The sequence below is a fragment of the Fukomys damarensis genome, unplaced genomic scaffold (genome assembly GCF_012274545.1).
Source record: "Fukomys damarensis isolate Sample0158 unplaced genomic scaffold, DMR_v1.0_HiC HiC_scaffold_24, whole genome shotgun sequence".
Lineage (NCBI taxonomy): Eukaryota > Metazoa > Chordata > Mammalia > Rodentia > Bathyergidae > Fukomys > Fukomys damarensis.
This window is the reverse complement of record NW_022900936.1, coordinates 65046106-65060379: the sequence shown is the minus strand read 5'-3', so window position 1 is coordinate 65060379 and position 14274 is coordinate 65046106. Positions and strand designations below refer to the sequence as shown.

Sequence of the window (14274 nt, the reverse complement as noted above, 5' to 3'; positions counted from 1 at the left end):
GGTTCTGCTGCCTGCCTCGCAAGGGCAAGGACCTGAGTTTGATCCCCTTTACCAAAAAAAAAAAAAACAAAAACTAGTCAACTGGGCCAGGGATTTAGCTCAATGGTTCCACTGCCTGCTTTCAAGCTCAAGGTCCCAAGTTTGATCTCTAGTAGAAGACAACAACAGAAACAAAAAAATATAGTCAATATGTAACTTAAAAACTTGTTTTAAAAGTTCTGTACTATTTCACTAACCCAGGAAAAGAAGGGGGGAGTAATGATGTAGAATAGTCTAGGAAAGAGAAAAAAATTCTTGGACGATAATATGTATATACAAGACAAGGGGATAGGAAGGGAGCTTTGAGAGAAGTAAAGAAAGAATGAAAGAGAGTCTACATGGAAAGTGAGAGAAAATATAGGGATATTGAGTCCAGTTAATGAACTAACAGAAACACAAAATTTTAAAACCCTATGAAATAACACTTGTTTTGAGAGAACATGTAAGAACTGGAGGGGAAGAGCAGGGGTTGTTGATTTTCTAGGAGAAGTTTGCCAAGGTTGGTGTTTCTGAAGCAAATTTGACTGTTCTCATTAGAGGAGGAGCTCAGAGCCTCACTGTCAGTGGGAATGGCTGCTGTTCTTGTCAGGGAAGCTCTGATCTTCACCTTAAGCATGACTTCCTGGCTCCAGTGTAGATCCCTCAGCCTCATGGCACAAATCCTTCACCCCACTGGTGCAGGTTTTCTGTCTTCCACCACAAGCTTGTGGGCCTTCTGGATACTTGACACAGACAAGCATGAGACATTGTGTGGGCTCTAGGCCACTGGCTGGACTCATGGAGGACATTGCCTTGGAATTTAGACCTTCAACTGGACTTGTGCAGGACATTGCTGTGGGATTCAGGTCTTTGGCTGAATTCTTTGGATCTTTAGTGCACAACTAATCTCTTGCACTCCTTTACATTTGACTTTTTGGGGTTGACTATTATAAAATAATCCTATAAATTATGTGTTCTGTATTAAATCTATTCCCTTGCAAACCCTGACTACAATACCTGCCCTTTTCTTTTGGAGTGTTTTCTTCCACCTGCTTGATTGTGCTCACTGCCTGCTGGATTTCATGCAGTCTGTTTATCCACTGAGATTTTTCCAGCCTTGTGTTCCAGTCTCCTGAGAGCCAGGTCCTGAGCACTTTCCCTCATCCCCCAGGGTTAGTATTTCCATGTCCATTAACATTCTCCTAGTGATTAGGGCGGGTGCCCCTTGACTCCCTGGGTGAACGTAGCCATTGCCTGGGAATATGCTAGAGGTTTTCTTTCATGCCATGTGGAGGGAAAGCCCTACTTCCCCACTGAGCACCGCTGTTCATTGCTGGTGCTGCAGTGTTTCTTTTACCCTCTGGCTGCTGGGTTCTTCTCTCATCCCAGAAATAATTACATGTTAGAAAGGCAAAAGAAGACTCATCAAAAGTATTTATTGTAGAGTGAAAGCAGAAGGCAGCATTTATTGTAAAATGAAAGCAAAAAGCTCCTAGGCAGATGAATCTGGGAGGGAGCCTGAAAAGGATTGCCCAAAAGCTTTCTTTGTTTAGGGGGTTTTATACCCCTAAATGAGTAAATTTTCAACAAGTTGAGATTAACCTATGGGCTTACAGTCCAGAAAGTTTGACATAAAAGTGGGCCTATAGGAGCTCAGGGAATGTAGCAGGCATAATCTTGCAAACATCATTAATTGTGACTTTAAACAGAACAAAGACATTCTTTAGAGAGGTATGTGTCTTACTTTTGGACAAGAAAATCCTGCCAATCTATGGGTCCTTTCTCTAATGAGCTCCAGTTGTCCTGGCTGCATCTTCCTGACTCCCTTTGGCTTGGCCCTTCCCTGGCTACCTGTCTGGTCTGTCTGTGGACCTCCCTTTGCTAGAATACTTCGCACAGTCCCTTCCCTTTGAGGGCCATGGTCCCTCTGAAAAATCTTCTCACCCTCCCACAGGGATGGGAACAATGATCACTGTTGGGAGCCTCTTGTTAGGTTAGGAAGATGACACAAACCTTAGAAAATGGGACCTAAGCCCACAGAGCCATGCCAGCATGGAAGGCTCGAGGTTCATTCTCTCCAGGTCTCCTGTTATCTTTCTGCCTCACTTTGTGTTACTTATCATTCTAAATATCAGCACAGTATTTCTGGGTTTTGCCTGGTTGGTAGTTTGCTCAAGTTGCAATACAGGGATTTCCTATGATCCTCTGTCTCCTGAACAGAGCTGAGTACCTGTTATATTAGATGCATCTCCCTGATCCTCTTCTGAGTACTTGGCTGCCTCTAATCCATTTTCCAAACTTTTTATTCTGCAAAATAAATCTGTTTAGCAGCATTCACTGACCTGTTCTATTTATCTGTTTTACTTCCACTACTGACTTACTAACTACATATATATTTTAGACATTTTAGAGTTTACAATGGGCATTATGTCACAGTGTATCTTCAAATAATTTTATACATTAATATACAGGGTTTATTTCCATTTCTCTTTTTTATAATAGATTTAACTTCTATGACTATATTATATCCTCTTCAAGATAGTTAATATTTTGGCTTTAAACACTCTGTTATAAATTTTCAAAGAAATTAGGAGACAATAAAGCATCTTTACTGTGTAGCCACTGTTTACCATTTCTGGCACTCTTTTTGAAGGAAGATTCAAGTTTCCATCTGTTATCATTTCTCTCCACTCAGGGGATATCCTTTGAGATTGCTTATTGTGTAGTTCTGCTGACATTAATTAGTTTCTACATTTCTACATCTGAAAATGTCCTTATTTCATTCTCCTTGTTGAAGGATATTTTATTTGATAGAGATTTCTGGATTCACAGTTCTCTTCTCTTAACACTTTAAGGATTTCCATTATTTTGTTTGCATTTTCTTCTGTTATGAAGTATTCCCTCCCTTTTTCTTATGATTCCTCCAACAGTAGTGTGTCTTTCTCCTTGTGTTTTTTTCAGTTTTTTCCTTGTTTTTCAGTTTGATTTGGCTGTGAATCTTAAGAATTCATGCTTTGCTACTTGGATTTTTAGAATTTGATTTCTTCAGTTTGCTTTGTTTTGAAATTTTAAAAATCTCTGTCCTCGTAATTTTTGTTAAATTTGAAACATTCCAGACATTGGTTGGAACATTTTGTCCTCATCTGTCTTTCTTTTGTTATTCCAAATACATACATGTAATGCTGGTTGATCATGTTCCCTAGGTCAGTAGCCCTTTTTCTTTTATTTTTGATCCCCTCCCCTTTTTCACTCTGTGCTTTAATGGATAGTTTTATTGAATGTTTTAATGTTTATTGATTTTTTTCTTCTACAGGATATAATCATTGCCAGAGCTTTTTAGTGAATTTCACATTGTAGATATTTATTTTCAGCTCTAAAATTTGTATTTGGTTTCTCTGTGTAGCTATCCTGGCTTTCCTGCTGTTCATTACTTACACACCCATCTATTGGGGAGGGGGTTACCATTTACTTCCCAGAAACATCTCTTTCTTTCTTCACAGTTTTGCCATAGTATGTTTCCCAAACTTCTGGATTTTTGCAATTTAAGTGAAGAAAACTTGATTCTTGCCATAGATTTAGTTTTCATTTCTTTTATTTCAATTCGAATTGAGCATTTTTAAATGTGTTTAAGGTTCTTTGTTTTATGCCTGTAAACTACTTACTAATAATTTGACTTTTTGATTTATAGCAAGTCTCCTTGTAATATGGCAACGAGTCCTTTGTTGATGTAAATTAAAATATTTCCTACTTTATCTTTGATCAAGCTTTTGTTTTTGCCATACTAATTCAGTTATTTCCGATCCATAAATTATTTTAATCCTCCTAATAACTCTCTCACCTACTTACTGATGGCTTGAATTTTTTTCATGAATATCTTTGCTATTGTCAAAGTAAAGCATGTTTCTCTCCAGCTCACTTAACACTCATTAGAGACCAACTTTTTAAGATAATTATTCATTCAACGACCATTTCTCATGGCCCATTGTGCACTGGAATCTCTGCAAGGTTTTCTGTGGAATGAAAAGGAAATTTAAGTTTCTCGTTTATAAAGACCTAGTGCCACATAGGGGAGGCATCAAAGAGCGTTTTTCATATTATTTGCCTGGTGCTGCAGGAGCACTAAGGAAAACACTGCGCCATGGTTAGGGGACACAAGTGAGGGCAGCTTTATACATGGTACACAGACCTGAGAAGTAAACAGAAACAAACCAAATACACAGAACTGAATGGCATCAAATTAGAAGCAAGGTTTTAACTTTGGAACACTTGATCTTAAAGTTCTAAATTAGAACTAGATTTCTGTCAAACTGCTCAATTACTAGAAGTTGGATTATATTACACAGCTTTGCACTAGCTTATCTATGGTCACTTCTACTTCAGGTGGTTTGATATTGGCTGCTGACTACTCTCAGCTTGAACTGAGGATCTTGGCTCATTTATCTCATGACTGTCATCTCATTCAAGTATTAAACACTGGCGCTGATGTTTTCAAGAGTATTGCAGCAGAATGGAAGATGGTGGAGCCAGAGTCTGTTGGAAATGATCTGAGGCAGCAAGCAAAGCAGGTGATCTTAGTGAACATGCTTGGTAGAAATCACAAGAATTTAATGGTTCAAAAATTTTTAATTATCACAATTATTTGAAGTTGAGGAACATTTTCTCTACCTTTGGATATTTTGGACTACTTTCCTCAGAGCCTGATTCATGGTGTTTTTTATTCTTTTGTAGTGGCAATAGAAAGAACTGGAAGGTGAAGCTCTGAGGCCACTTAGTGTCAAGAAAGCCTTGTGTATTCAGCACCATGGGAAGGCTAGTTACAATTCCTTATACTCAGTAGATGCTTGTTCAAAAGTGGTAGAGGTCACAGTATTGGTTGTGTTAATTGTATATGTATTTTAAAATCTTTTTTTCTAGTCATTAAATGTCCTGACATAAAGTTCAATTTTTTCACTTTTCTATTTCCTCACATCGAGCCACAGTATGTTGTATAGAGATGCTCTGTAAGCATTTGTTGAAAAATATTGCTGAGCTATGGATTGTAATTAACACCTGGTAACTGCTTAGCCTTTTGGGGCTGGTGAAACTTCGTGCTGCACTTGTACCTTTGAAATGGATCTGTTTGAGTTCCTACTCCTAAATAATGTTAGGCACAGAGAACATCAGGGGCCACATTTATATATTTCCTGGCCTTGATTAGCACTGTGCTTCCTTATCAGTGTCCTGTAGAACAGACTGCAGGATTATTGGCACAGGTAGAGGCTTAGGGCCTCAGCTGCAAGTCCTATGCTATTCCTCTTACACATGCACTTCTTATTGCTTTCAGTTGTCGTGCCTAACTGGCTTCTACTCATCATTTCTTGTTTAACACCAACATTTGTTTTTTTCACTATTAGGAAAGCCAGTTTAATCAACTCTGGGGTCCTGCACTTAGCAAGGATCAAACCCTAGGCAACATCGGTAATATTCCCACAGATAAGCCTCGTAATCAACTTTTTAGATAGGTGTTATTATTTCTGTTCCCATTCTATGGAGGAGAAAACCGAGGCACATAATGTAATTTGATCAAAGTCATACATCTTTAAGTGGTAGAGTTAGGAGAAATTCTAAAGGTTATAACTTGGACAGTCTGGCCCTCTAGTCTACACATTCATTCACTGGTGGTGACTGCCTCTATGTAATAAGCCCTTTCATGATTTACCCATGTATCTGCAATAGCACATTTTTTCCTACTTCACCAAGCATTGAACCACCTAATTTATTAATCTTGCTGAGATCTTAGACAGTAGTAAGTTTTATGACCTAAAAACAAAAAAGCATTAGGAATCATAACAAAATAAAGCTTTTTTTTGTTAGTTTTTTTGAGACAGCATCTCATTATGTACTTCACGCTGGCCTTGAATCCACTATGTAGCTCAGGCTGGCTCTGAACTTGTAATTATCTTCTGGCTTCAGCCTCCCAAGCACTGGAATCACAAGCATGCACCACCACACAGAGCTGATAAAGCACTGTTTCATAAGCCACAAAAGGAAAATAAAGAGTAACCTCTTCCCCAAAAGATTAAAAGAAAGAAGGTGATGGTAGTGGGGATCCTCTGATTTAATTATTACATTGAAAATGTTTGGAATTCTGATACTCATTTTATGGAAGTTATCTTTTTGTGTTCTGCTTAACATTCACATAGAGCTTGCTGTATGCTAGACAGTTTTATAAACACTTATATGCAGTAATTCTTCCAATCTTAATCCCATGACAGGCATTACCATCTTCATTTTATAGATGAAGAAATGACACAAAGAGAGGTTGAGTGATTAGTGAAAGAGCTTATGCCTTGTGAGTGTTGAGTCCCTGCTAAATCAAAGTCTCTTTGGGGGCCCACCTGGATCTTTTCTCTCCACTGAGCCCCAGATTTCTTTAGATTTTGTTTGTATTTAACCCAGATAAATTCTGCCTTTGTGGGATGTTAGGGTGTTGTAATTTGAAGGTATTTATTTCTAGCATGGTCTCCATGTTAACAAACAATTTGTTCCTTTAGTCCTGTCCACAGCTAATTAGAGGGATGTTTATAATGCTTTCTTTCCAGCTTCTGTGCTTCTTTATACAGATGTTAATGGGGTATGCCAAGGAGTAAGGAGCTGCTGAAATGGTTGATGGGTAGAGGACAAATGGAAATATACCTCTCCTTTTATTTAGACTAGGACTATTTTCCTAAAACACACACCCACATTCAAATTCACTTACACTCTCCTCTTTCCTTCTCTCTTAAGAAGTAACACTAACCTGGTGTGGTGGTATACACCTGTAATCCTGCACTCAGGAGGCTGAGGCAGGAGAATCACAGTGAGATCAAGGCCAACCTGGGCTACATAGTGAGTTCAAGGTCAGCCTGAACTGCATAGTTAGACCCTGTATCAAAACAACACCAAGCTCCAAGGCAGATCTAATCATTTCTTTGACTCACTATGAAATAAAAAGTTTGCCAAAAATTTCAATCTAAATGAATTGGCTATATTCACATTTTATGTAGGTCTGACATAATTTCCTTACCGAATATGATGACTCCCTTGCAGATTTGCTATGGAATCATTTATGGAATGGGAGCTAAATCTTTAGGAGAACAAATGGGCATTAACGAAAATGATGCTGCTTGCTACATTGACTCCTTCAAGTCCAAATATACAGGTAAAGAAGCTTGAGTGCTGGAATGTCTTCTAGCTGCCATTATTTGTAATCCATATTACACATGTTAGACTACTTTAAATTTGCATTAATTTTTTGTGTTATTTAATTTTCTACAAAAATTTCTATTTTCCTCAGGCATTGATTAGGGCAAATAACATGAGCCTTCTTTATTATATTTACTAATATATATGTTTTCATAAAAAGTGGGACAGAGATGGATAAGAACTCAGTTTGGGTGTCATCAAGTTAGATGCTCTTTTGACAGTTTTTCAAAGTATAATTTACATAGGATAAGCCACCCTTTTCAAGTATACAGTTCTATGAATTTAGATAAACTTATGATATTTAGATAAATTTATGCGGTCATATAATGTATATCATATTTGAGACATAGAACAGTCAGTATAACCCCAGAAAGTTCTTTCATCCTCTTTTGTAACCAATTCTAAACCTACTCCCATTGGCATTGACTAGCCAATACTGTAAGAAAAAAATATATAAACATATGAAAGGAAAAAGGAAACTGCTTTTTTAGTGAGATGTAACCCAATCTTGTACATATTACCATGCATGTGGATTCTACAAAAATAACTATTAGAACAAATAACGAAATTTTGGCAAGATCCCATCATATAAATTCAATCTGTAAAATCAGTCACACTTCTGTATACTAGCAAGAAACAATTAGTGATATCTGAAAAAAAACTTGAAATACTGGGGCATAAATTTAGCAGAGTATGTGTAAGACTTTTATACTGAAAATTCCAAAGCAGTCTGGAGAGAAAGAAATACATATGGGGGAGACCATGTTGACTTATTGGAAGCACAATATTATCACAATGACAGTTTTCTATAAATTGCCATAGATTGAGCGTTGTCCCAATCAAAATTCCATTAGACTTTTATGCAGAATTTGACAGGTTGATTGTAAATTTCTATAGATATCTAAAGGGTGGAATTCCACTAATAATCTTTTAGGGAAAAAATTACAATGTTGAGGACTTACATTTCCTCATTTTAAAACTTAACTATAAAGTGACAATACTCAAGATAGTCATAAGGTAGACTTAAAGAACAATTAAACACAATAAGGAGCCCAGAAATAGACCTATAAATATATTTGATTTTTCAAAAGGTTGCCATAGTGATTTAACAAATGAAGGATAATCCTCAGAAATTAGTGCTAGGGTAGGTAGGTACTGGTATGGGGAAAAAATAAACCTCAAATTATACATCACATCAAATGCAAAATTTAACTTGATGGGGTATGTAAACTTAGAAGTAACAGCTAATTTATAAATCAGAAGAAAACAAGAGAAATTTTTTGACATTGTAATAGGCAAAGATATCTTAAGTTCTAATAAAAATAAACATAATAGGAAAGCATTAATGAAAAACATAAAAGCAAGCTATATCCCAGGAGAAAATACTTGTAATTCCTAGTGTACAACAAAGGTCTTGTATCTGTAATATATATATAGAACTCTTATAACTCAGTGTTTCCAAGGCAAACAGTCTAATAAAAGAAAGTTTGAGCAGATACTTTACCAAATACATGAGTGACATTAATCGTTGTCATCAGGGAAAAACACATTAAAACTAAAGAGAAACCATTACAAAAACAGTTGAATGTCTAAAATTAAATATACTGTATCTCTTATTTGGTGGGATTTTAAAAGGCAAAACCACTTTGGAAAAAGTGTTGTATTGTGGTTTCATATAAAGTTAAACATACACTTAACCAAATGACCCCAAAATTCTAGTTTTAGGTGTTTGCCCAAGAAAAATGAGAAGGTATGTCCAAAGAAATATTTGAAATGAATGTTTTAGCAGCCAAATATTGAGAACAGGCCAACTTTACGTTAATAGAAAAATGGATAAACAAATTTTAGTATATCTCTATAGTGAAATACTACCAGTCAAGGAAAGGAATCAGATATTGATAGTTGCTACAATATTGGTGATTTCTGAAAATGTTTTTTCTTAATAAAGAAGGTAGACATATAGTATGAGAACACACAATATAATCCAATTTTATGAAATTTAAGAACATTAAGAACTAAGAGTTATCAAGCAGCTCAGTGAGTGCCTCTGGCTGATAATGGGGGCCTGAGACAAACAGCAATGTCTTCCATCTGTAGTAGTAGTAGGAGTAGTAGTAGCTCTAGGCCATGTACCATCTGTTCACTTGAAGTGGCTCTCTTACTGGATCTAAATTATACTTCAGAATTTTTTTCAAGTAACTCTGACAGTAGAATGTTCAAAGGACTGATACAGGAGTGAGATAAGAAAAATTTGAAGAAGCGCAGTCTCTTAAAGTAATTTTTACAGGGAAAAGGAGGGTATCTTGATTGCTTTCTGAGGTTCCTGTGGTGGTGGTGGTCACACCTCTTGAACACCTTCACCTGGCTCTGAGGGTTCTTCCCTCTTCTTGTCACTTGTCAACAATTGTCTTTCTTGTGCCAACCACACCAGAGAAAGCCTCAAATTAGGGTTTTCAATTGGGAGGCATTTGTGTTTGTTACTTAAGATGGGCTGGGGATTTAGCTCAGCGGTTTGGTGTCCTGCTTCACAAGCACAAGGACCTGAGTTCGATCCCCAGTAACAACAACAACAATAAAAGATGAGTTAGAGTGGCAGAAAGCAGATATTGCATATCTAAATAAGGGTAGAGCAGTGTGGTCTATGTTACCTGATGGTGTTATGAAGAGACAGTGCTCTGGCAGAGAAGAACCTCTTGCACAGAGACAGGTGTGAGTAGGGTTGGGATGCCCCCTCAGCTCCACCCCACCACCCCGGAAGCAAGAGATTCATCCTGGAGAGCCATCAGCACTGTGATGGATCTGGACTGGATGGCAGAGGATGTGTGCTGTCTAGGGACATCTTTTTGAACACTACACTACATATATTGTGTTTTAGAATCTTAAGAAGTAGAGATCAATAATTTGTACTAGTGAATGTTTATTACAACTCATGTATTAATTTCAGCAAGGTCCTACTTTTCTTCAAAATATAGATAGTAAAGAACTATTAGAATGTTTTAAGCCTCAAAGTGGTAAGATCAAAGAGTAGAGGAAAAGAGCATCTTCAAGGAAGGGAAATCTGTAAAGTGTAGTGTGGAATGGTCTCATGACCTTGGAGTAAATTATACCCAAGTACCTGTTGTTCTGGAATTTAATGTCATATATTTAAAAACAGATCATATTATTGTTGATTAAAAAACAGATTATATAGTTTCTAAAGTTACTTTTTCCCTAAGTCTACAGAAAGCAAATGAAGGTTTATATGTGTAGTTTTGATATGTAAGTGTTAAGCATCATAGGCAGGATTTTGGCATATTTCATTCTGTGTGTTGAAACCACTGAATGAAAATAAGGATGGACTTTGGTTGTAACTAAGTATTTCTGTGTTTTCTTTCTAGGGCTTAATCGTTTCCTGAGAGAGACAGTAAAGAATTGTGAAAGAGATGGGTTTGTTCAGACCATTTTGGGAAGGCGTAGATATCTACCAGGAATCAAAGACAACAACTTTTATCGTAAAGCTCATGTATGTTGAAATTTCTGTGGATTTTTAACTTAATGTTTTAATGACATGCACTTGAATTGGATCTTTGTATGTACATGGTCAATCATTGGTTTTATTAAGGACTTCTGAAATGGTGGCACAGTCACTGGGAAACTAATGTAAACTAGGTCCATTTAACACTTGAATTTAAAGATGTTCCATTTCAGTGAGCCCATTATTTGTTAGCTTTGGCAACAAGTTGTAAGGAACTTTGTTGATTGTTCTGTGGTCCACATACTATACGTTCATTTGCTATATTACACTAGTTTTCTAACATTTCTCAGACAGTAGCCAGTCATATTATGGTACTTTTTAGTTCTTCCTTTCATTTTATTTTATTTTTTCATTTTAAAGGTGCTATCTCATTAGAGGTTGTCGAGTCCTAAAATAGTGAGCAAGGCATCATTTTTATTTTAATTTAGTACTTGGTGAGAAATATAGGCCCAGTTTCAGTCTTCTGCAAGAAGCTAGTTTTCCCACACCGTTTGTTGAATAGGCTATCTTTCCTTCAATACATGCTTTTGGCCCCTTTGTCAAAGATCAAGTAGTTGATAGTGTCAGGGGAAGTTTCTGTATCCTCTGTTCTGTTACACTGATCCACGTGTGTTTTTGTTCTAGTGCCATGGAGTTTTTAAAATTATTTTTAACATTATATTCAACTTTATTCAGATCGTTAAAAAGCTTAAGCTTTTTCATATATTTACCAGAAATGAGAGTTTAGATTTGGAGAAAAACTGGGGGAAATGAATTGGTTGTAAATGTGCAACAAGGTATGATTTATATTTGAGCATCCCTCTGACCATGCAGTTTTTTTGTTTTGTTTTGATTTTTGTTTGGTTTTTTTTGTACCGGGCGTTGAACTCAGGCCCTCAGGCTTGTGAGGCAGGTGGCAGCACCACCCCAGCCCCAACCAGGCAGTTTTTAAACACTTGTTGCTTTGTAATATAGCTTGAAGTCATGTATTGTGATACTTTCAGCTTTGCTTTTGTTGCCCAAGAATGTGTTTGCTATTCTGGTTCTCTTCTGTTTCGATATAAATTCCAAGAGTGTTTTCTCTAGATCTGTATAAGTATACTATTGGTATTTTCTTTGGGATTGCATTAAATCTATATAACAATTTTGGGAGTATGACCATTTTGACAACATTGGTTCTGCCTACCCAGGACTAGAAGATCTCTCTCCATTTTCTGATGTCCTCTTCATTCTCCTTTTTTGAAGAGGTCTTTCACTTTCTTGGTTAGGTTAATTGCCAAGTATTTCATTTGTGTTGTTGATGCTATCATGAATGATACTGTTTTCATAATTTTCTCATTGGTATACACAGATGTTGATTTTTGTATGTTGATTTTGTATCCTGCTATATTGCTTATTAATTTTAAGAATTTTTTTTCATAGCGTTCCTTTGGTCTTCTATGTAAAGTATGATGTAACTGCAAATAATAATTCAAGTTCTTCCTTTCCTATATCTATCCCTGTTATTTCTTTCTCCTTGCTGATTGCTCTGCTGTTTCAAGTACTGTTTGGAATAGAAATGATAGTTGGCATCTTTGTCTTTCTTCCTGATTTTAGGGGGAATGCCTTCAGTTTCTTGCCCTTTACTATGATGATGTTGGTTGTCAGTTTACATAAATAGCTTTTATCAAAGTCAGGTATGGTTTTTATTATTTTCTTCAGTTCTTATTATGAAGGATTGTTAGATTTTTGTCAAAAGCCTTTTTTGCATCTACTATCACATGGTTTTAAAACTTGTTTCTGTTTATGCAACGTATTACATTTCTTGACTTATGTGTGCTGAATTATCCTGGCGTCTCTGGGATGGATCCTACTTGATCATGACAATGACCTTTTTGGTATTGTGCTGCCTTCTATTTGTTAATATGTTGGTGAGGATTTTTGCTTATATGTTCATTAAGAAAATTGGCCTATAGTTTTTTTTCTTTTTAATTGGGCCTTTATCTGGTTTTTGGATCGGAGTGATACTGGCTTCCATAAAGGAATTTGGGATTGTTCTGTCCCTTTCAGTTTCTTTGAAGAGCTTGAGGAGTACTGATGATAGAACATCTTTAAAGGTTTTATAGAATTCAGCAGTGTATCCATTGGGTGTGGGGCTTTTTTTTTCATTAAGTTTATTGGCACATTTTAGGAATACAATATGATGACATTCATTATTGGGAATTTGTACCTTTACATGATATATCTTTCCTCATTCCCCTGCCTTCCTCAACCCTTCCATTCCACATACAAAGACTTTGTTTCCATTTCTCATATTTTTTCCTTTACCTTCTCCTATTCCTCCCACTTCCTCCTTCCCTTTAGATCTTCTCTTTCTGTTTCACATTATCTATTATACATTTTGATTTGTATTTACACTTTCAGTTTCTCACACCAGAGAAACTATTCAGTATTTACATGAGTGTCCTATTTATTTCACTTAAGAGTATGGCCTCAAGTTGCATCCATTTAGCTATAAATGAATCTAGTTTCTCATTCTTTAAAGCTGAGTAGTATTCCATTTTATAAAACACACACACACACACACACACACACACACACTTTCTTTATCCATTCTCAGGTTAATGAGCAATTGGGCTGTTTCCAAGTTTTAGCTATTACAAACTGTGCCACTATAAGCATAGGTAAACGTATATCACTGTGGTATGATTCTTTTAAATCTTTTGGGAAGATACCCAGCAGGGAGATAGCAGGGCCATATGGGACCTCTAATCCTAGTTGTATGAGGTATTTTCATATTGGTTTCTACAATGGTTGCACCAGTCTGCACTCCCACCAACAGTCGAGCAGAGTTCCTTTTCTTTTCCTTTAATATTTACTTCTTTGTCACACAACAGGCCAGAGAGTTTTCATCTGCATGAATCCCTTAAATGCAGCTGGTAAGCTCACTGCAGCAGGTGTGTCATCCAACGCTGCTCTTCTTAGGGTCATTGGTAGATTCTTTATTACTGTCTTTATTTCACTGCTTATAATGAGTTGGTTCAGCTTTTGGTGAGGGATTGGCTTATTCTTGGTTAGCTTTGGTAATTTGTATGAGTCTAGGAATCTATATATTTCTTCAGAATTTGTCAATTTGTTAGAATTCAGTTTTTCAAAGTAGTTATTATTTTCTGGATTTTGACAGAGCCCATTGTGACTTCACCTTTTTCATTTATTTTATTGATGTGAATCTTTTCTGTCTGTCTTTTTGTAAGTCTGGCAAAGGGATTATCTATTTTGTTCTTTCAAAGAACCAGCTCTTTGGTTGGCTGATTTTTTTTTAAATTTGTTTTAGTCTCATTTCATTGATTTCCACTTTAATCTTTAAAATTTCCCACCTTAATTTTGGTTTTGGCCTGGATTATTTTCTTAAGTGTTTTAAGATTCCCCATAAGAGGGGGTCAGGTTTAGCTCAGTGGTTCCACCTCCTGCCTTGAAAGTGCAAGATCCCAAGTTCAATACCCAGTATCAAAAAAAAAAAAAAAAAAAAAAAAAAAAAAAAAAAAAAAAAAAAAAGATAA

At 36.3% G+C, this 14274-nt stretch overlaps 1 protein-coding gene across 4 annotated transcripts in view; it reads left to right on the top strand.

Moving 5' to 3' along the window:
• Window positions 1-14274, top strand: part of Polq (DNA polymerase theta) — a 161684-nt gene that overhangs the window by 136502 nt on the left and 10908 nt on the right. For all 4 annotated transcript variants that reach the window (XR_004518780.1, XM_010630003.3, XM_010630002.3 and 1 more), the window contains exons 25-27: window positions 4399-4583; window positions 7087-7198; window positions 10620-10744. Coding sequence is in view for 3 of the 4 variants with exons in the window: in XM_010630003.3 (XP_010628305.1) it covers window positions 4399-4583; window positions 7087-7198; window positions 10620-10744 (422 nt within the window). In the remaining variant the exon portion in view is untranslated. The remainder of the gene's footprint in view (window positions 1-4398; window positions 4584-7086; window positions 7199-10619; window positions 10745-14274) is intronic.